Source organism: Leucoraja erinacea, chromosome 25, assembly GCF_028641065.1.
Source record: "Leucoraja erinacea ecotype New England chromosome 25, Leri_hhj_1, whole genome shotgun sequence".
In the NCBI taxonomy this organism is placed as follows: Eukaryota; Metazoa; Chordata; class Chondrichthyes; order Rajiformes; family Rajidae; genus Leucoraja; species Leucoraja erinaceus.
The window spans coordinates 33,087,519-33,109,582 of NC_073401.1; the positions used below are offsets into that span (position 1 = coordinate 33,087,519).

General features: G+C 44.7%; 2 protein-coding genes across 5 annotated transcripts in view; one reads left to right on the top strand and one right to left on the bottom strand.

Annotated features, from left to right (window-relative positions):
- ankle2 (ankyrin repeat and LEM domain containing 2) overlaps window positions 1–8,986 on the top strand; it is a 30,633-nt gene extending 21,647 nt beyond the window's left edge. For both annotated transcript variants that reach the window (XM_055655528.1, XM_055655529.1), the window contains exons 11-13: window positions 698–1,583; window positions 2,917–3,048; window positions 3,960–8,986. In XM_055655528.1, the coding sequence (XP_055511503.1) occupies window positions 698–1,583; window positions 2,917–3,048; window positions 3,960–4,197 (1,256 nt within the window). In that variant the 3' untranslated portion in view covers window positions 4,198–8,986. The remainder of the gene's footprint in view (window positions 1–697; window positions 1,584–2,916; window positions 3,049–3,959) is intronic.
- Window positions 8,750–20,877, bottom strand: pgam5 (PGAM family member 5, serine/threonine protein phosphatase, mitochondrial). Of its 3 annotated transcripts, none has more exons than XM_055655532.1 (6): window positions 20,681–20,877; window positions 17,372–17,497; window positions 16,408–16,533; window positions 15,170–15,258; window positions 10,745–10,878; window positions 8,750–9,795 (listed from the first exon to the last, which is right to left on the bottom strand). In XM_055655532.1, the coding sequence occupies exons 1-6, from the start codon at window positions 20,745–20,747 to the stop codon at window positions 9,648–9,650; spliced, it is 690 nt and encodes a 229-aa protein (XP_055511507.1). In that variant the 5' UTR covers window positions 20,748–20,877; the 3' UTR covers window positions 8,750–9,647. The 3 variants fall into 3 exon arrangements, with proteins under 3 accessions (XP_055511507.1, XP_055511506.1, XP_055511505.1); XM_055655531.1 differs by having other exon boundaries at window positions 10,745–10,875; window positions 17,322–17,497; XM_055655530.1 differs by having other exon boundaries at window positions 17,322–17,497.
- Window positions 20,878–22,064: the final 1,187 nt, after the last annotated feature.

The following is a 22,064-nucleotide window of genomic DNA, read 5'->3' on the forward strand; positions in this document are numbered from 1 at the left end:
ACATACAGGCGCATGCACCAGCACATACACATATACGCACATACACACTCACGCACGTACAGGCACATGTACCAGCACATACACACTCACGCACATACAGGCACATGTACCAGCACATACACACTCACGCACATACAGGCACATGCGCACATACACACTCACGCACATACAGGCACATGTACCAGCACATACACACTCACGCACATACAGGCACATGTACCAGCACATACACACTCACGCACATACAGGCACATGCGCACATACACACTCACGCACATACAGGCGCATGTACCAGCACATACACATATACACAAATACAGACGTGCACACACATCTGCACAAGTACAGACACGCACACACACGCACACACACACACACACACATGTGCACGTACAGACACGAACACACACGCATGTGCACACGTATCGCCAACCATGCTCTAATTTCACTCCATACCATCGGGTGTGTGGCGGGTCTGAGTTGGGTAATGTATTGCCATGGATTGAGATTGGTTCTTGGACAAACCTGTGGCGGGCAGGCTGTGAGCAGTGGGATACCAGGGGCCCCAGTAACACACAGTTGAAGTTAATATTGAGGAATAATATTTTCTACCTGAAATCAAGCAACTATTTAGATTAATCACATATTGTGTGACAAAAATACACTAAAAACTATTTTTTTCCCTTCCATAACTCAGGTAAAAACAGTAAATACAACAACTCTGTCTCCGTTGGTGCTTTTCTGGATATTGAAGAAATAAAAAACAGACAAAATGCAGCATTGAAGGTCAGCAAGTCGGCCATTCTCCCCGGCAGCGGCTTTGGGGCCATTGAAGAAAACGGGTGCCATATACTCCCCGTGCCTCGCCCCCCGGACATCATCGACTCTGTGGCCAATCTCAGTCGCCCCGACAAAGAGATCTTGCCAAACCTCAACGGAGTTTGTTCGCCTGTCGACGAGAAGCCAGTCGGGCGATGTCCTTGCTCGGACACCATCGCTGGCTCGGCATCTGACCTCTTTCCTATTTCTAATCTCATGGCTGAGTTTGAAAAACTTTCCCTGCTGGATGACAAGGAGAGACATTTGCTTTCTGACCCGCTCATCCAATCTCCAGAGGACCATGAGATTGAAGTAACGGCGGCACTACTGGAGAATAAGACTTTGGATTTGATAGCTCACGGCAGATTTGATAGCTCTGGGTGTAAGCAGGGTGCAGCTGAACAAATGAACGCTGAGAGCACTGGGCTGCCTGAGACAGGATTGAACAAGGAGGTCGCAGCGGGTGGTGCTGATGAAATCACTCACTCACTGTCATTGTGCACGTCTAAGATAGCGACTTTACAGCTGGAAACCGAGGGCTGTGCAGAGCACGGCAGCTTGTCTTATAGTACAGAGCAATCTGATGCCACCACACGGGACATTTCAACACACAAATCCAATACCGCTCAAACCCAACTAAAGCCATGGCTCAACGTGCAATGGGACAACCTCAGCAGATCATCAGAGGACAGACAGCTTCTGCCGCCAAAGCAAACTCCGGGGCACGTCAGGAAAGGAGATGCCAAGGGCATCTATCTGGTTGGGTAAGGAACTATACGTTGATGGTTCAATGGCACCAAGTGACAGCTGGAGACCTTGCAGCAGCCTGGAGCTCACCGGCATCGGTAGCTGGGACTGGGCTTGGAAAATTGTGTCAAAACATAGCTCCTCTTGCATGCGGGCTCAGTAGACTTTTGCTGTACAATTGCTCATTGGGGGTGGTGTGGCAATACTCTGCTGGACTGTTTGTAAGAAAACGATTTTACTGTGCGTTTGAACTTTGCACATGTGACAATAAAGCATACTTTATTGTCACAGGTACCTAGGTGCAGTGACATTCCTTTTTTACATACATTTCAGTAACATTCCTACTATACACAGACACAATCATACTAAAGTACAAGTGTAAGAAGAGGTTGAAACTGAGACAATAGACAAGGGCCGCCACCTGTTTGGCACCATCTTGCATCCTTCAGGTTTCAAGGTTGTTAAAAATCTAGAGTTGTAACTTGATGATAGAGGCCCGTTGTCCTGGCGACGGCACTGGTTGGGAGTTGCAGGCGTTGGCCTGGCGATGTTGGTGTCCTCCACTTCATGCCGCTGCAGGCTGCATCTTATCCGTGGGCTGACACTCTTGGAGCGGCTCCCCATCTAATCGAATCCCAGGCTGTAAGGCCTCGATCGGGTCACATCGTCCCATGAGTGGCCACTGCATCAACTGGGTTCCAGTTACTGCCATTGAATGACTCTTTGGGCAATTGTATTAATTTATACAGATGTCACGGCAGATTGCAATGTGTTGTCAGCTTCAGTAGTTTCACTGATGATTCATTAGTGATACATCACGGAAACAGGACCTTCGGCCCACTGAGTCCACACCGACCGTCGATTCACACGACTTCCATGTAATCCCACTTTCACATTCACTCCCTACATACTGGTGGCAATTTACAGAGGACAATTAACCTACAAACCCGCACGCGGTCACAGGGAGAACGTGCAAACTCCACACAGACAGCACCCGAGGTCAGGATCAAACACAGTTTAACAGTTCTGTGAAGTGCCTTGTTTTCCACACAATGCAGTAATATCATACTAGACATAAACACAATCACACACAAGTAAAATAGTGCAATGCTTGTCATGTAACCAAATTATTGATCTCTTCTGAGGCAGTACAGAGTCGTCACATCTCCATGGCTATCCGAATGGTTCACGTATAAAATGTCCATATCCTTGAAGAGATGGTGAAGAAACATGACCAGCAATGTGACTTTAAGGAGAACACTAAGATAACCTGGCAAGTGAGAATATCGCGTGTTTTGTTTACAAAAGCCACTTTTTTTGTACCTGAAGTCTCTTCCATCTTCCCTCCAGAGATGGACCGACTAAGCTTGACTGTGATGTCCTGGCTGCTCTGGGCAGCGCTGATGTTGATCCCCAGCGGTTCCCATGTGTCCACCAATGGAGGAACAGAGTGATGTCTTACTCTACCTCAGACATGCAGAGGTGGGTATTGAACATAGAACATTGAACGTAGAACAGTACAGCTCAAGAACAGGCTCTATGTTGTCTGTAACGAACATGATGCCAAATCTAACTCTTATCTGCCTGCACGCAAGCAATATTATGAAAGCAAAAAGAGTTGTGTACACTAAAGCAAATAAATATCAAAAAAATGCTTGTTACATTTTCTTCAGTAGCAGAACGAACATATAGTGACTTGGTTATTCTTTAAACCCGTACATGATCCATATCTCTATTCCTTGCGCTTTTGTGTGCCTATCTAAAAGCTTCATAAAGGCCTCTATCCTATTGCCTCCACCATCACCCCTGGCAATGTGTTCCAGGCCCCTGTTACACTCTGTGTAAAAAAACCGGCCCCCCACATCTCCATTAAACTTTCCCCCACTCACTCATAGCTATGTCCCCACCGAGAGTGGAATTCTCTGCCTCAGAGGGCGGTGGAGGCAGGTTCCCTGGATGCTTTCAAGAGAGAGCTAGACAGGGCTCTTAAAAATAGCAGAGTCAGGCGATATGGGGAGAAGGCAGGAACAGGGTACTGATAGGGATGATCAGCCTTGATCACATTGAATGGCGATGCTGGCTCGAAGGGCCAAATGGCCTACTCCTGCACCTATTGTCTATTGTTGGATATTTCCACCCTCGGAAAAAGGTTCTGACTGTCTACCCTATCTGGGCGTCTCATAATCAGGTCTCCCAGTGTTGTCAAGGCTCCCTGCACATCCCACCTTTGTTATGATTAATCCATTTGTAAAAAAATGTGATATTGTCACTTAAAGTCATTGTGTGTGTGCTTGGACCTATTTTGAGTTTAATAAGCAAGCACTGTGTTCAAGAGGACAAAATAAATCCATGTGCCATTGTTGATTAACTGAACGTTTTGTTTGCTTCCTCAGTTGGCCGAGCCCAGCTCTGCTCAAAGGGAAACGGAGAGTGCAGCCGCACACCCCGAGCTCCCCCTGCAGCCCCGGCACCTCCATCCTCAGGAGACCTGGTTCACCGTGCTGCAGCACTGCAATGTTTGGGAGCTCGCCCTACTCTGAGTTCGGAAACCCAGGTCGCTACAGTCCAGCATATGCAAGCCATGTCCAAGTGCAGCACCTTCTGCACTTCATTGAACCCACCGAGTTCTAACACTTAGGGTTGTGATGCCATTACTTTGCCCCACTTTAGAGGGGGAATTAATTTTATATTTAAGATCAATTGTAGTTTCCTAAATATGTCTACTCCGTACAATGGATGCTGTGTGCTGTTTGATTCTGTTGGTGTGAATCAGTTTTCATCGTATTTCTTTACTGCTTTATTAGAATTTCTCAACTTCCTCAGTAATCAATGTTGACGCTGATTTCTCTTGCTTTTCGTTCATCCAGATATTTGTATATTTTAACTTTTTAAACTTCACTTCAATAAAATGTTGTCTCTTATTTAGACTTTCCATTAAAAAAAGTCCAGACTAGGGGATGGTGGGAGGTTTGGGGTATAGTAGAGAACTTTGTAGTCAGAGCACCGCTATAGATGACAAATGAACCTTGTCCTACACAGCACCAGACTGATGCAGTCAGTAATATTTTATCATAATTTCTGTGAAATTCCTGTAAAAGTCCATTGATCTGGGGACAGCTTAAAAGAGGATTTGTTCGTTAATAACACCGCTATTATTGGTGAGAAATATGTTTGAGGATTGTTAATATTAAAAAAAGTGTTGTATTGGATGTGAAGTTGGGTACTATGTAAAATGTGGTGGTGTGCAGCATGGTGGGAAAGACAAGCAAGTAAGTGGTGTGTAACAGATCTGGCGGGCCACACCTTGATTCCATTCACCATAAAGTATTCTCAGTATGTTTGTCAATTCTATTAAAAGAAATTATTTATTTGTTGCAAGAAAAGTGTATCTCTGGCTTCTGCAAGCTTCTTAGTGCTTTTTTTTTTAATGAAACATTTTGTTAAATGGAGCTCTCAGCTAGTTTTACAGTAGTCTTTAATGTAATTGAATCCAGCATGTAGAATAGGTTCTTGTGAATGTTTAGTCGGCGGAGACCAGCAAATGTTGAGTGTATGTTTTGTTGCAGACACATGGGAGATACTGTTTACCATGGAAGCACTTCTCTAGTCCTGGACAGAGTAGCTTTAACATTGTCGCCTCTTGGTGTGTGTCCAAATGTATGGTCTGATTCACTCTGACCTCCCTCACAGCACTGCACACACCCGGGCTCTCATACGTATTCACCGTACATTTATTGCATAAATGTGAAATGGTAAACTACTGAGAAAAGAATAAACAAAACAATGCAGAAAACAAAAGCATTTTAGTTGTTGTTGCAACATTTCAGTATATTTTTAAGGTCTAGAGTGATGTACTGAAAGTTATTAGCATGCAATGCTGGAGAAACTCAACGGGTGAGGCAGCATCTATGGAGCGAAGGAATAGGTGAGGTAAGGGTCTCGACCTGAAATGGGATGACTAGAACTGCCCGCAATACTCCAAATGCAACCTTTCCATAAAGTTTTATACAGCTGCATCATGAACTGAAGGGTCTCCACCTAAAACGTCACCTATTTCTTCGCTCCATTGATGCTGCCTCACCTGCTGAGTTTCTCCAGCATTTTTGTCTACCTTTGATTTTTCCAGCATCTGCCGTTCCTTCTTAAACGTGCAAATCCAAGTAAATAGTTTAACAGCATGTAACTAAAACTGCTTGATTAATTCCTCTAAAAAAGGCACACGGTGCTGGAGTAAACTCAGCAGGTCAGGCAGCATCTCTGGAGAACATGGATAATGTGACGTTTCAGGTCTGGACCCTTCTTAAGACTGATTCATACTTTATGAATGTTTCTGTCATTTGTTAATCTGACCTGATGTGGTTTACTCTAGATTCTCAATGAGTTTACGACTGAAGTGCAAACATCATTAATGTTGTGACAGGTTAAATTCCCACTTGAGTTCAGAGTCTCCATCTGGAGATTCTTGACCACACTTAACTTCACTGGAATACAATGTGTTTGTAAAGGGACACAGGAAAATAGTGAATTTAATGACTGTTTAAGTACAGACAGTCTCTTAGCTGTTATTTAAATAAATGTATTAAATGGGAACAGGAAGCTGCTTTGCTGCTGAAAATTGTCTAATTCTCTCATCTAATTTTACATTCAGCATCTGTTGTGGGTGCTACCTTGCTGTTCAGCCTTGTAGGAAGCAGAGCCTATTCCTGCCTTCTCCATAAACTGCAAAAGATATCCAAGATTTACAGTTGAGTGTTATATGTGCTACCTATATATTGTACTTTAAGAATGCAAGGCTTTTAAAAAATATTTTGACCAAAAGCAGTTTTTCTATAATGTCTGATTACAGAAATGACGGATTTAGTAAATATATCTGGTGTAATATTGTACAAAATGTTCTTGTTGCTGCACTCCAGAACTAATGAGTTGCAGAAATGATTTCCGAGCATGTTGCCCATATTGGAGCACTTGAGTTATTGGGAGAGATTGGCCAGCCTGGGATTGTTCTCCCTGGAGTGAAGGAAGCTGAGAGGTGACCTCAGAGGTTTATAAAATTGAGGAGGCAATGATGGCTAGTCCTTTTTCCCAGGTTGGGATGATCTAAAGCAAAATAGGTTAATGAGAGTGGAAAGATTTAAAGGAAATCTGAGGGGCAAAGTTTTCCACCCAGAGGGAACTGGGTAAATGCATCGTCCAGAGGAAGCTGCAGAGGTGAGTACAATTACAATCTTTATAAAACAGTTTAGATGCAAATGGACCAAATGCAGGCAAATGTGATTAGCTTGGTTCTGGTGTGCTGGAGTAACTCAGTACATCATAGGCATGTACCTGTGCTGGAGTAACTCAGTACGTCAGGCAGCACTTCTGCAGCACATGGATAGGCAATGATTTTGGCCAGGACTCATCTTCAAAACATCACCTACAGTGGCTTGCAAAAGATTTCATACCCCTTGAACTTTTCCACATTTTGTCACGTTACAACCACAAACGTAAATGTATTTTATTGGGATTTTATGTGATAGACCAACACAAAGTGGTGCATAATTGTGAAGTGGAAGGAAAATGATACATGATTTTCAATTTTTTTTTACAAATAAAAAACTGAAAAGTGTGGCGTTCAAAAAGTATTCAGCCCCCCCTGAGTCAATACTTTGTAGAACGACCTTTCGCTGCAATTACAGCTGCAAGTCTTTTGGGGTATGTCTCTACCAGCTTTGCACATCTAGAGACTGAAATTTTTGCCCATTCTTCTTTGCAAAATAGCTCAAACTCAGTCAGATTGGATGGAGAGCGTATGTGAACAGCAATTTTCAAGTCTTGCCAGAGATTCTCAATTGGATTTAGGTCTGGACTTTGACTGGGCCATTCTAACACATGAATATGCTTTGATCTAAACCATTCCATTGTAGCTCTGGCTGTATGTTTAGGGTCGTTGTCCTGCTGGAAGGTGAACCTCCGCCCCAGTCTCAAGTCTTTTGCAGACTCGCAACAGGTTTTCTTCCAAGATTGCCCAGTATTTGGCTCCATCCATCTTCCCATCAACTCTGACCAGCTTCCCTGTCCCTACTGAAGAAAAGCATCCCCACAGCATGATGCTGCCACCACCACGTGGTGGGGATGGTGTGTTCAGGGTGATGTGCAGTGTTAGTTTTCCGCCACACATAGCGTTTTGCATTTAGGCCAAAAACTTCAATTTTGGTCTCATCTGACCAGGGCACCTTCCTCCACGTTTGCTGTGTCCCCCACATGGCTTGTGGCAAACTGCAAACGGGACTTCTTATGGCTTTTTTTCAACAATGGCTTTCTTCTTGCCACTCTTCCACAAAGGCCTGATTTGGGGAGTGCACGACTAATAGTTGTCCTGTGGACAGATTCTCCCACCTGAGCTGTGGATCTCTGCAGTTCCTCCAGAGTTACCAATGCTCTCCTTGCCCGGCCTGTCAGTTTAGGTGGACGGCCATGTCTTGGTAGGTTTGCAGTTGTGCCATACTCTTTCCATTTTTGGATGATGGATTGAACAGTGCTCCGTGAGATGTTCAAAGCTTGGGATATTTTTTTATAACCTAACCCTGCTTTAAACTTCTCCACAACTTTATCCCTGACCTGTCTGGTGTCTTCCTTGGGCTTCATGATGCTGTTTGTTCACTAATGTTCTCTAACAAACCTCTGAGGCCTTCACAGAACAGCTGTATTTATACTGAGATTAGATTACACACAAGTGGACTCTATTTACTAATTAGGTGACTTCTGAAGGCAATTGGTTGCACTGGATTTTATTTAGGGTTATCAGAGTAAAGGGGGCTGAATACTTTAGCACACCACACTTTTCAGTTTTTTATTTGTAAAAAAATTTGAAAACCATGTATCATTTTCCTTCCACTTCACAATTATGCGCCACTTTGTGTTGGTCTATCACATAAAATCTCAATAAAATACATTTACGTTTGTGGTTGTAACGTGACAAAATGTGGAAAAGTTCAAGGGGTATGAATACTTTTGCAAGCCACTGTATCCATGTTCTCCAGAGACCCAACGAGTTACTCCAGCACTTTGTCTTTTTTTGGTTCAGCTTAGATCTTGGTTGCTCAGTAGAGTTGAGCCTGCGTCAATGCTGCATTCATCTATAACGTTAGGAAATGTTGGATCCGATGTTTTGTTTCAACGGCGCATAATAACAAGAGACTCGTTTGTTAAAAAAAAGAACTTTTATTCACGGGACCCTGTATTCAACGTTTGAAAACTGCATTGAGAAACCAGCTGGAAATAAGTGACACGATTGGGTAAACTGCTCCTGCAGTGAGTGACAAATCTGAGCACTAACTACCTAAAGTAATGCTTCTAGCTCATTGATTATAACATCCTACCTTCTGTTTAGACTTTCCATATTAATAACCAAATTGTTTATTAAATAATTGTGAAACACTTTAGATTATAAAGATTCTTCATTTCACGGGCTAGCTATTTTCTTCTGTCTTTTGGAAGGTCTTGAAGCCGGGTGTGTTGTGGGTAAGGTGTAGTGCGGTTGCTGTTGTCAGGTCCACTACTGCCACAACGGGATTACAGGAAGAGAGAGAGAGCGAAAACAGTCCCGACTGCCCCTCATCATCCAGCCCAGGTCAGCTAACACCGCACACAAAACACCCCTCAAGACATAGCTATGCCAGGTTAATAAATCCTATTGAACAACGACCGACTCTACACATTGTACTGATAATCAGACTATCAGCCTGGAGAAGAGTTTTACTATTTAAACATTTTCCTTTAAAAACAAATCTAGTTGGCAGTAAGTTTCAGATACTGAGAGGACCGACTATCTCCTTGAAAATTCATTATAAAAACAAGGTTACAGGAGATGATGAACTCAGAGTCAATTATCAGTTGACATGGAACAACATTGATTATACTCCACTCACATCCGTCATTTCAGCCATAGGTACGTGATCCTAAAATGTAAATTAAAAACAAAAATAAAGATCTGTAATTATTGGTGCAAATCAATAGAACAGCCACTGATATCTTTTCAAGTATGATGCTGACGTCTTGCACAGTGAAACGTGAAACATGCAGGCGCTGCAAACCACGTGTTAGCGTGTTAATTTGTCAGGAGGCATGAAGCCCGTGTCCCCCAGCGTCCGAAGCGCCACCCTGCCGTTGGGGCGGATGGTGAGCCAGGTAATGCTGCCGTTGTTGAGGCACATCCTCAGCCAACCCTCTGGGGGGAACTGCAACGCTCTGCACAAAAGGGAGAGAATAAATTAACCCAGGAGTATACAGGTGTATAAAATCATGAGTGCAATAGATCAGGCAGATGCACAGAGTCTTGCCCAGAGTGGGTGAATTGAGGTCCAGAGGACCTAGGTTTAACGTGAAGGGGGAAATATTTAATAGGTATCTGAGGGGTAACTTTTTCACACAAAAGGTGGTTTTTCACACAAAGGGTGGTGGGTGTATGGAATGAGCTGCCTGGGGAGGTAGTTGAGACAGGTTTGAAGGGATATGGGCCAAATGCAGGCAGGTGGGACTAGTGTAGCTGGGACATGTTGGTCTAAAGGGCCTGTTTCCACGCTGTATTAAAAAACAATGAAGCTATACTTCATTTAGATGTAAACCGCCCTAACCTTTGACCCCAGGGTGGAAATATCAAAGACGGCATAAATTCAAAGTTTAAAGGAGATGTGCTGGCAAGTTTTCCCCCCACAGAAGGTGGTGAGAGCCAGGAGTGGTGGTGGAGGCAGGCAGTCTGACTGGATGCCGCACAAACAAACAATAGCTTTTCACTGTACCTCAGTACACGTGACAATAAGAGACGAAACAATACAGAAAGGTACAAGACCCAGATACAAAAGGCATATTATGGGGAGCAGGGATCTTATACAACAATGGAACTGGCTTTAAGGTGACCCATGGTTAACATTTCTTACAATCTGCACTTGTCCAGTCGTCCCATAAAACAGACTCCTAAAACCTCTACATTTTAATAAAAGGCAAAAAAAAGACAGAAAAAACAGAATATAATAGAAGCATTTTAATTTTAAAAAGTTACATGTTAAGAGATTCTAAAATAGAGCATTAAAAATCTGAAGTAGGCGTTAATTTGTTAAAATCCACCCACCATTAATGATTAAATTGATAGACGTGTGCAAATTCTGTACTCAATACGAGAGAACATTAAGGGAATTACCTGCAAACAAAATAGCGGATTACGTTTGCGTGGCAAACAATGACCTCGTAACTATCGTTCTGTTGCTTCAAATCAGCTCTGTGGATGTAGCGACGAAACGCAGCTTCAATCCTGGCGCCGTCTTCATGATACTGCTGAAGACATGTAGACGCGTAAACACACACACTGGCCAGTACAACTCAGGCAAGGAGGACTTAGCAGTGTTCAAAACCCCACTCACAACAAATGTTCAGGTGAAATAAAAGCTACAAGCATTATACCATAGATAGACACAAAATGCTGCTGGAGTAACGCAGCGGGACAGGCAGCGTCTCAGGAGAGAAGGAATGGGCGACGTTTCAGGCTGATGGTCTGAAGAAGGGTCGACGTGAAACGTCACATGCAGGTACAGCAGGCAGTGAAGAAAGCTAATGGCATGTTGGCCTTCAGAACATGAGGGTTTGAGTATAGGAGTAAAGAAGTCCTGGCAGTTGTACAGGCCCTGGTGAGGTCACATCTGGAGTATTGTGTGCAGTTTTGGTCTCCTCATTTGCCGTTGAGGTAATGCAGCGTAGGTTCACAAGGTTAACGCCCGGGATGGTGGGACTGTCATATGAGGAAAGACTGGGTTCGTATTCATTGGAATTTAGAAGGATGAGAGGGTATCTTATAGGAAAGTATAAAATTATAAAAGAACTGGACAAGCTAGATGCAGGAAAAATGTTCCCAATGTTGGGGGAAGTCCAGAACCAGTGGCCACAGTCTAAGAATAAAGGGGATGCCATTTAAAACTGAGATGAGAAAAAACATTTTCACCCAGAGTTGTGAATTTGTGGAATTCTCTGCCACAGAGGGCAGTGGAGGCCAAATCACTGAATGAATTTAAACATAGAAAATAGGTGCAGGAGTAGGCCATTCGGCCCTTCGAGCCTGCACCGCCATTCAATATGATCATGGCTGATCATCCAACTCAGTATCCTGTACCTGCTTTCTCTCCATACCCCCTGATCCCTTTAGCCACAAGGGCCACATCTAACTCCCTCTTAAATATAGCCAATGAACTGGCCTCAACTACATTCCGTGGCAGAGAATTCCACAGATTCTCCACTCTCTGTGTAAAAAATGTTTTTCTCATCTCAGTCCTAAAAGATTTCCCCTTTATCCTTAAACTGTGACCCCTTGTTCTGGACTTCCCCAACATCGGGAATAATCTTCCTGCATCTAGCCTGTCCAACCCCTTAAGAATTTTGCAAGTTTCTATAAGATCCCCCCTCAATCTTCTAAATTCTAGCGAGTACAAGCCGAGTCTATCCAGTCTTTCTTCATATGAAAGTCCTGACATCCCAGGAACCAGTCTGGTGAGCCTTCTCTGTACTCCCTCTATGGCAAGAATGTTCTTCCTCAGATTAGGAGACCAAAACTGTATGCAATACTCCAGGTGTAGTCTCACTAAGACCCTGTACAACTGCAGTAGAACCTCCATGCTCCTATACTCAAATCCTTTTGCTATGAATGCTAACATACTATTTGCTTTCTTCACTGCCTGCTGCACCTGCATGCCTGCTTTCAATGACTGGTGAACCATGACACCCAGGTCTTGTTGCATCTCCCCTTTTCCTAATCGGCCACCATTCAGGTAATAGTGTACTTTCCTGTTTTTGCCACTAAAGTGGATCTCACATTTATCCACATTATACTGCATCTGCTATGCATTTGCCCACTCACCCAGTCTATCCAAGTCACCTTGCAGCCTCCTAGCATCCGCCACACAGCTAACACTGCCCCCCAGCTTCGTGTCATCTGCAAGCTTGGAGATGTTGCATTCAATTCCCTCATCCAAATCATTAATATATATTGTAAATAGCTGAAGTCCCAGCACTGAGCCTTGCGGTACTCCACTAGTCACTGCCTGCCATTCTGAAAAGGACCCATTAACTCCTACTCTTTGCTTCTTGTCTGCCAGCCAGTTCTCTATCCACATCAATACTGAACCCCCAATACCGGGTGCTTTAAGTTTGTATACTAATCTTTTATGTGGGACCTTGTCGAAAGCCTTCTGAAAGTCCAGGTATAACACATCCACTGGTTCTCCCTTATCCACTCTACTAGTTACATCCACGAAAAATTCTATAAGATTCGTCAGACATGACTTACCTTTCATAAATCCATGCTGACTTTGTCCAAAGATTTCACCACTTTCCAAATGTGCTGCTATCCCATCTTTAATAACTGACTCTAGCAGTTTCCCCACTACCGATGTTAGACTAACTGGTCTGTAATTCCCCGTTTTCTCTCTCCCTCCCTTTTTAAAAAGTGGGGTTACATTAGCTACCCTCCAATCCTCAGGAACTACTCCAGAATCTAAAGAGTTTAGAAAAATTATCACTAATGCATCCACTATTTCTGGGGCTACTTACTTAAGTACTCTGGGATGCAGCCTTTCTGGCCCTGGGGATTTATTGGCCTTTAATCCATTCAATTTACCTAACACCACTTTCCGGCTAACCTGGATTTCATTCAGTTCCTCCATCTCATTTGACCCCCGGTCCCCTGCTATTTCCGGCAGATTATTTATGTCTTCCTTAGTGAAGACAGAACCAAAGTAGTTATTCAATTGGTCTGCCATGTCCTTGTTCCCCATGATCAATTCACCTGTTTCTGACTGCAAGGGACCTACATTTGTTTTAACTAATCTTTTTTCTCTTCACATATCTATAAAAACTTTTGCAGTCAGTTTTTATGTTCCCTGCCAGTTTCCTTTCATAATCTATTTTCGCTTTCCTAATTAAGTAAGCCTTTTGTCCTCCTCTGCTGGACTCTGAATTTCTCCCAGTCCTCTGGTAGGCTGCTTTTTCTGGCTAAAAGTAGCTAAATTAAGCTCTAGGGGCTAGCGGAATCAAGGGATATGCGGAGAAGGCAGACACGGGTTACTGATTGTGAATGATCAGCTGTGATCACAATGATTGGCGGTGCTGGCTCGAAGGGCTAAATGGCCTCCTGCACCTATTTTCTATGTTTCTATGTCACCCATTCCTTCTCTCCAGAGATGATGCCTGTCCCGCTGAGTTACTCCAGCATTTTGTGTCTATATCTTTGATTTAAACCAGCATCTGCTGTTCCTTCCGAAGCATTATAGGAATACCTAAGCATATAGCATACTACACTGAGCAATCTTGCTGGAAAAAGTACATGTATGAATCTCCTACGCCTTTTAACAGTGGATCGACTCAAAGAGGCAGCATTTGGAGAACTACATTCAGTTTCCACCATCCTGCTACAGGAAGGATATCATTGAGCTGGAACGAGTGCAAAGAAGATTTACACCCATCATTGGCTGGGGGGGGGTTCTGAAAACCCCGCCTTGAAAAAAATAATATTTTGTCTAAACCATAGAGAACAAAATGCAACGTCAGACAGAGGCAAAAGTAGAGATATATACAGATAATTCTGCACTGCCATTGTTATATACAGTGCATGAGAAGCAATTAAAATGTTGGACGTTCAGAATGCACGCAATCTCTCTTCCAATGGGCAGATATGACATATAATCTCTCTTCCAATGGGCAGATATGACATAAATTTTAGTATTTTCAGCGTTTTCTGTTTTTATTTCAGATCTGCCATTTTAATTTTGATTTCCGCTCCTATTCCTGCATTGTAATAACCACATCTGTGTTATGAAACCAAAGAGTGTAGGAACAAATACTCCTGGATTTAAAAGGTTTTACAATAGCATGTATTTCCCAAAAGAAAGTGTGATTGGATCCATTTTGGTCCATGGAGGTTGAATACTTTCCAATATTAATCACTACTCTCATGTGTAGGAAGGAACTGCAGATTCTGGTATAAACCGAAGACAGACACAAAAAGCTGGAGTAACTCAGCGGGTCAGACAGCATCTCTGGAGAAAAGGTCTAGGTGACGTTTCGGGTCGAGACCCTTCAGTTCATGTTGCAACTGTATAAAACTTTGTGGAGAGGTTACATTTGGAGTTGGGGCAGTTCTAGTCATCCTATTCCAGGAAGGATGTGGAGCCTTTGGAGCAGATGCTGGAGGTTGACCAGAATGATGCCTCGATTAGAGGATATTAGCCGAAGACGGGTTGGACAAACTTGGTTTGATTTTTCTAGAACGTCAGAAGCTTATAGGGTATATAAAACGATGAGGCAGGGACAGGACAGATGTATTTTTCCTCAGAGTGGAAATGTCACAGACTGGAGGGCATAGATTTATGGTTGGAACATTTGAGGAGATTTTACAAGGCAAGATTTGTTTGCACACAGAGGGGTAGATGCCAGGGGTATTGGGGAAGCAGATATGAGAGCAATGTTTTAGAGGCATTTAGGCAGCAAGTAATGTAAGGGTATAGACCATATGCTGGCAGATGGGGTTAGTTTACATTGGCAGACGCAGTGGGGTGAACGTCATCTCCAGGACGACTCTTACCATGGCCTCCGGTTTCCAGTGGCTGACGGGCGGGTCTGGCTCAATTGGGGCTCCTTCCCTCAGCAAGTCGCAGCTCATCATCTCCAGACCTGGAACCACAGCATCAACACTCAGTGTTAGATACACAGATAAACTCAAGGGTGCTACATTTGGGAGAAATAATTAGGAAGGTTAGAGTTCAACTTATACAGGATGGAAACAGGCCCTTTGGCCCACTGATCCATGCCAACCATCGATCACCCTTTCACCAAAGATAGACATAGAAAGCTGGAGTAACTCAGCGGGTCAGGCAGCACGTCTGGAGAAAAGGAATAGGCGAAACAGAATAGGCTTCAAGTCGAGACTCTTCTTCAGATCACCCGTTCACACTAGTTCTGTCATATCATTTTTTCAACAAATCCTTACACACTACAGGAAATTTACAGAAGCCAATTAGACTACAAACCCGCACATTTTTGGGATGTGGGAGGAAACTGGAGGACCCTGAGGAAAACCAAGCGCTCACTGGGAGAGTGTGCAAACTCCACACATACACATCCGAGGTCAGGATCGATCCTGGGTATATTTAGACAGGTACATGGATAGGGCTGGTTTAGAGGGATATGGGCCAAACACAGGCAGGTGGGACTAGTAAATGCACATGTTGGTCGGTGTGGCCAGTCACTTCCATCGGTTTCTGAATCGTTAGAAAAACATGAAAGATGCAAGTTGGTGCAGGGAGAGAATGATCAACGTACCAAAGGTGGAGCAGCAGAGAGATGGTTTCATAGAATGGAATAACAAGCAAACAGGCCCAACTCATTCGTGCCTACCAGTGGCACCTTTCCATCACGGCACACATTTGGGGCGGCACGGTGGTGCAGCGGTAGAGTTGCTGCCTCACAGCAGCCAGGGGCCCGGGTTCGATCGTGACTACGGGCGCTGTCTGTACACAGTTTGTACATTCTCCCCGTGACTGCATGGGTTTCCCCAGGTGCTGCAGTTTCCTCCCACACACTAAAGACGTACAGAGTTTGTAGGTTAATTGGCGTTGGTAAAAATTGTAAATTTCCCTAGTGTGTGTAGGATAATGTTAATGTGCGAGGATCGCTGGGCCGTGTTGACTCAGTGGGCCGAAGGGCCTATTTCCGCGCTGTATCTCTAAAGTAAACCAAATATTCAAAACTGATGAAAAGTACCCGATGCAAGGTATTTGTTTGAAAAACCAAGCAGCTCTCTGTACGGGGAACAGCACCCACCTGGTAAGTATTTGCGAATGATGGTTGCTGTTTCCTTCGCCCGTGTCATGCTGGAGTGAATCAGGATGTCGTAGTTCAAACCCAGACTCGCCAGTCGCTGACCTGTCAGTTCCGCTTGTTCACGGCCTGGAAAGATGCAGACATTCTGTAAACACGAGCTGCACAACCCCTCAATATGAAACTACAAACCAGTCACCCCTATACCCCACAAAACGGCAGCACAGGAATGAGCCCTTCGGCTCACAATATCCCAGCCGAACATGGTGCCAAGTCAACTAATCTCCTTTGTCTGCACATGATCCATATCCCTCCATATTCTGCATATTTAAAACCTGAAATGCCATGTATCTGCCTCCTCCCCTGGCACACGCCACTCTCTGTGTAAAAAAAACCTGCCCAACACATCTCCTCGAAACTTTCCCCCTCGCACCTTCAAGCTAGGGCCTCTTGTCTTTGACATTTCCACATTGGTAAAAAGGTTTTGACTGCCCGACCCGCTGAGTTACTCCAGCACTTTCTGTCTGTTTCATCTTTAGTGACCTGGGGAAGAGAGGTTTGTATGGAGTCAAAAATTTAACAAAGAACTACAGATGCTGGAAAAATTGAAGGTAGACAAAAATGCTGGAGAAACTCAGAGAGTGAGGCAGCATCTATGGAGCGATGGAATAAGTAACGTTTCGGGTGGAGACTCGTAAAGATCTCGACCTGAAACGTCACCTATTCCTTCGCTCCATAGATGCTGCTTCACCCATTGAGTTCCTCCAGCATTTTTGTCTGCCTTTGTATGGAGTCACGTCATGGATCAGCCAAGATCCCAGAATACGGCAGGACAGAATCACCCACCCTGTCCTGTACCTCTGCACCTCCTGACCCCGTTACTTTGCTAAACGCGGACTAATGGAAGGAGCACAGACCCAGTGCCGTCAGAACTCTGTCTTTGTCTGTTGAGGCTGACAGCTCGTACTGGGAATGACGGATGAGGAAGATGTGCCTCGTGGCTTTGACTTTGTAGTTGTCGAGTTGAGTAGTGTGGTCCTCAGGCACCTCTTTACTCTTCTGGTTGGGTTTAATGAGAGAGATTGGCTCACGCCTGTACAAGAAAAGAAAGAAATTAACGGTTTGTAAATACCCCTCTCCCTTCTCTCAACTCTGCCCCTCTTCCTCCACCCCGTTCCCTCCTCTTTTCCCTCTCCTCTCTTCTCTCCCCCCCCTCTCTTTTCTCCCCACTCCTTCTCTCTCCCCCCCCTCTCTTCTCTCTCCCCTCCCCCCTCTCTCCTCTCTTCCCCCTCTCCTTTTACTTAGAGCTCCCGTGGATTTTGAAGCAACAGCAACAAAGAGAAGCAGGAGAAAACACTGATTGGCTCTAGCTCGAGTGGGAGGAGAGTTAGAAGTGAGTCTGAGGGGGAAAACAGTTGAAAACTGAGGAATTTGGTTTGTCAATTGGTAAATTAGGCAATTTATCAGTCAAAATAATCTTAGGGAGCGGCAGTGAGGGAAGTGCCTTGTGAGTAAAGTGCGAGTCTTTTTGGCTCGAGAGTCTTCGGCGAGGAGGCTACGCAAAACGCTGGAGAGGGAGAGACGAAATAAGGAGATGTCAGGCAGATGGGCAGAGGAGGGGGGATAGCTCTGCTGGTGAGGGATGGAATTCAGTCCCTTGCGAGGGAAGACATAGGGACTGACGAGGTAGAGTCACTGTGGATTGTTGAGGAATTGTAAAGGCAAGAAGACACTAATTGGTGTTATTTACAGACCCCCAAATAGTAGCCTGGATGCAGGGTGTAAGTTGCAGCAGGAGTTAAAACTGGCATGTAACAAAGGTAATGATTTCAATATGCAGGTAGACTGGGAAAATCAGGTTGGTTCAGGACCCCAAGAAAGAGAGTTTGTCGAATGCCTCCGAGATGGATTCTTAGAGCAGCTTGTAATGGAGCCGACCAGAGAAAAGGCAATTCGGGATTGTGTTGTCCAATGAACCAGATATGATTAGAGAACTCAAGGTAAGGGACCGCTCGGAGGTAGTGATCATAATATGATTCGTTTTAATCTGCAATTTGAGAAGGAGAAGGTTAAATCGGAAGTGGCAGCGATGCAGTTGAACAAAGGGGACTATGAAGGCATGAGAGGGGAGCTCTCGGCCAAAGTAGACTGGAAAGGGATCCTAGCAGGAATGACGGTGGAACAGCAGGAATTTCTGGGCATAATCCGGAAGACGCAGGATCATTTCATTCCAAAAAGGATTCTAAGGGGAGTAGGAGGCAACCGTGGCTGACGAGAGAAGTTAGGGATAGAATAAAACAAAAAGAAAAGATGTCTAACACAGCAAAGAGTAGCCGGAAGCCAGAGGATTGGGAAACTTCTATAGGACAACAGAAGGAAACAAAATGGGCTGAAAAGATTAAGTACGAGGGGAAGGTGACCAGGAATATAAAGAAGGACAGTAAAATCTTCTTTAGATATGTTAAGGGAAAAAGAGTAGCAAAGTCAAATGTGGGTCCCTTGAAGGCAGACACGGGTGAAATTATTATGGGCAACAAGGAAATGGCAGAAGAGTTGAATAGGTACTTCGGATCTGTCTTCACTAAGGAAGACACAAATAATCTCCCAGGTGTACTGGAGGGCAGAGAATCGAAGGGGGTAGAGAAACTGAAAGAAATTTTCATTAGGCGAGAAATAGGATTGGGTAGGCTAATGGGACTGAAGGATGCTAAATCCCCTGGGCCTCCTGATGGTCTGCATCCCAGGGTCCTCAGGGAGGTGGCTCTAGAAATAGTGGACGCATTGGTGATCATTTTCCAATGTTCAATAGATTCAGGATCAGTTTCTGTGGATTGGAGGGTAGCTAATGTTATCCCACTGTTCAAGAACGGAGCGAGAGAGAAAACGGGGAATTACAGACCAGTTAGCCTGACTTCGGTGGTGGGAAAGATGCTGGAGTCAATTATTAAAGAGGTAATAATGGGGCATTTGGATATGAGTAAAAGGATTAGTCCAAGTCAACATGGATTTATGAAAAGGAAATCATGCTTGACTAATCTTCTGGAATTTTTTGAGGATGTGACAAGTAAAATGGATGAAGGGGAGCCAGTGGATGTAGTGTATCTAGACTTTCAGAAAGCCTTTGATAAGGTCCCGCACGGGAGACGGTGACTAAAATTAGAGCACATGGTATTAGGGTAGGGTGTTGACATGGATAGAAAATTGGTCGGCAGAGTAGGAGTGAACGGTTCCTTTTCAGAATGGCAGGCAGTGGCGAGTGGAGTGCCGTAAGGCTCGGTGTTGGGGCCGCAACTGTTTACCATATATATTAATGATTTGGAAGAGGGAATTAGGAGCAATACTAGCAAGTTTGCGGATGACACAAAGCTGGGTGGCAGTGTGAACTGTGAAGAGGATGTTAGGAGGTTGCAGGGTGACCTGGACAGGTTGAGTGAGTGGGCAGATGTGTGGCAGATGCAGTATAATATAGATAAATATGAGGTTATCCACTTTGGCTGCAAAAACAAGGGGGTAGATTATTGTCTCAATGGGGTTAGGTTATGTAAGGGGGAGCTGCAGCGAGACCTGGGCGTCCTTGTACACCGGTCACTGAAAGTTGGCTTACAGGTACAGCAGGCAGTGAAGAAAGCTAATGGAATGTTGGCCTTCATAACAAGAGGATTTCAGTATAGGAGTAAAGAGGTTCTTCTGCAGTTGTATAGGGCTCTGGTGAGACCACATCTGGAGTATTGTGTACAGTTTTGGTCTCCTAATTTGAGGAAGGACATCCTTGTGATTGAGGCAGTGCAGCGTAGGTTCACGAGATTGATCCCTAAGATGGGACTGTCATATGAGGAGAGATTGAAAAGACTAGGATGTATTCACTGGAGTTTAGAAGGATGAGGGGGAGCTTATAGAAACATATAAAATTATAAAAGGACTGGACAAGCTAGATGCAGGAAAAATATTCCCAATCTTGGGCGAGTCCAGAATCAGGGGCCACAGTCTTAGAATAAAGGGGAGGTCATTTAAGACTGAGGTGAGAAAAAACGTTTTCACCCAGAGAGTTGTGAATTTATGGAATTCTCTGCCACAGAGGGCAGTGGAGGCCAAGTCACTGGATGGATTTAAGAGAGAGTTAGATAGAGCTCTAGGGGCTAGTGGAGTCGAGGGATTGTGGGGAGAAGGCAGGCACGGGTTATTGATTGGGGACAATGAATGGCGGTGCTGGGTCGAAGGGCCGAGTGGCCTCGTCGTGCTGCCCCTGTTGTCCCCGCCCCCTCCCCCCGTCACTCACTTGTCCCAGTTGTTGTCCCAGCCGGTCCCGTGGCTCCAGCTCGCGGCCGCTGTGTTGAGGCCTCCATCACGGCGCCGCTGTGAGGCCGATGTCGACGCCGCTGCTACAACGGCGACACCGGCGGCGCCACAAACAAACTGCGCGGCCTTGCGGAAACCCATGGCGGGGACGATGCTGGCAGCGGACAGAGCGGAACCAATGAGGACCCACTTCCGGCAATGTCTACGGAAATGACGCGGATCTGTCCTGCACTCTATCTCTTCCCCTGAGTTAATCTCATCTGTTTAGATAATAAACGCTTTTCACTGACACGTGATAAATAATAAAACTAAACCTAAACCAACATTGTCTGTGTTTTAGTGAGTTGGCGCCTTCATTATATTTCACACAAACCATTGTCTGAAACAGGGTCTCGACACGAAATATCACCCATTCCTTTTCTCCAGAGATGCTGCTTGTCCCAGAGTTACTTCCTAAACCAGTCACTCATGTGGGTGATATCCCCTCCCATGTGTGAAGGGTGACCCAGCCAAACAATCCCAACAGTTGACAGTGGACAAGGCTACAGAGCGTTGGCCTTGATATTGGTCTTGGCGTTGGCCTTGACATTGGCCTTGACATTGGTTGCACCAAGCACTCCTCCAGTCTGGAACAGGCCAGCCGGCAGTATTCCCAGACAGACATCGCCATGTGCAAAAATGAACACAACATTTTAGATCAAGACTCTTCCTCTGACCGATTGTAATGAGGGAGAAAGCTGGAAAATAGGTGGGGGTGAGATTAAGCCTGGCAAGTGATAATGTCAAGCAAGCGCTCCAGAGGGCCATTGACAACGCCCAGAGGATTGTCGGCTGCCCTCTCCTTACCTTGGAGGACCTACACAGTTCCCGCTCCCCAGAATATAATGGACATCTCCCACCCCGGACACTCCCGTTTGAACTGTTGCCGTCAGGCAGACGGACAGATCCACAAGGACAAGGACAAATAGACTACACAGTTTTTTTACCCCACTGATAAAAGCACTAAATGTTCCGCCAAGGAACGCAGGGGCGATACAGACTAAGGGACTGTGGTAACGGTGAAATCGGAAGGATGGAAAGTCTGTGTTTTTTATTTATTGCTTATCTTTATTATTTTACCGTGGATGTTTCGTTAGCTTTAGAAATGTTTGAATGCTGCACTGACTGGCGGACATTTTAAATTTCGTTGTACATGGCCCATGTTACAATGACAATAAAGAAACTATTCTATTCTATGTAATAAGCATTATGTGCCTATGCTTGGAAAGTGATAGGTGGGTGAAGGCGAGTAGGGGGCGATTGTCAGATGCGTGGTGATAAAGACAAAAGCTGGAGGTGAAATAGAGACAAATGGGCGTCAGATA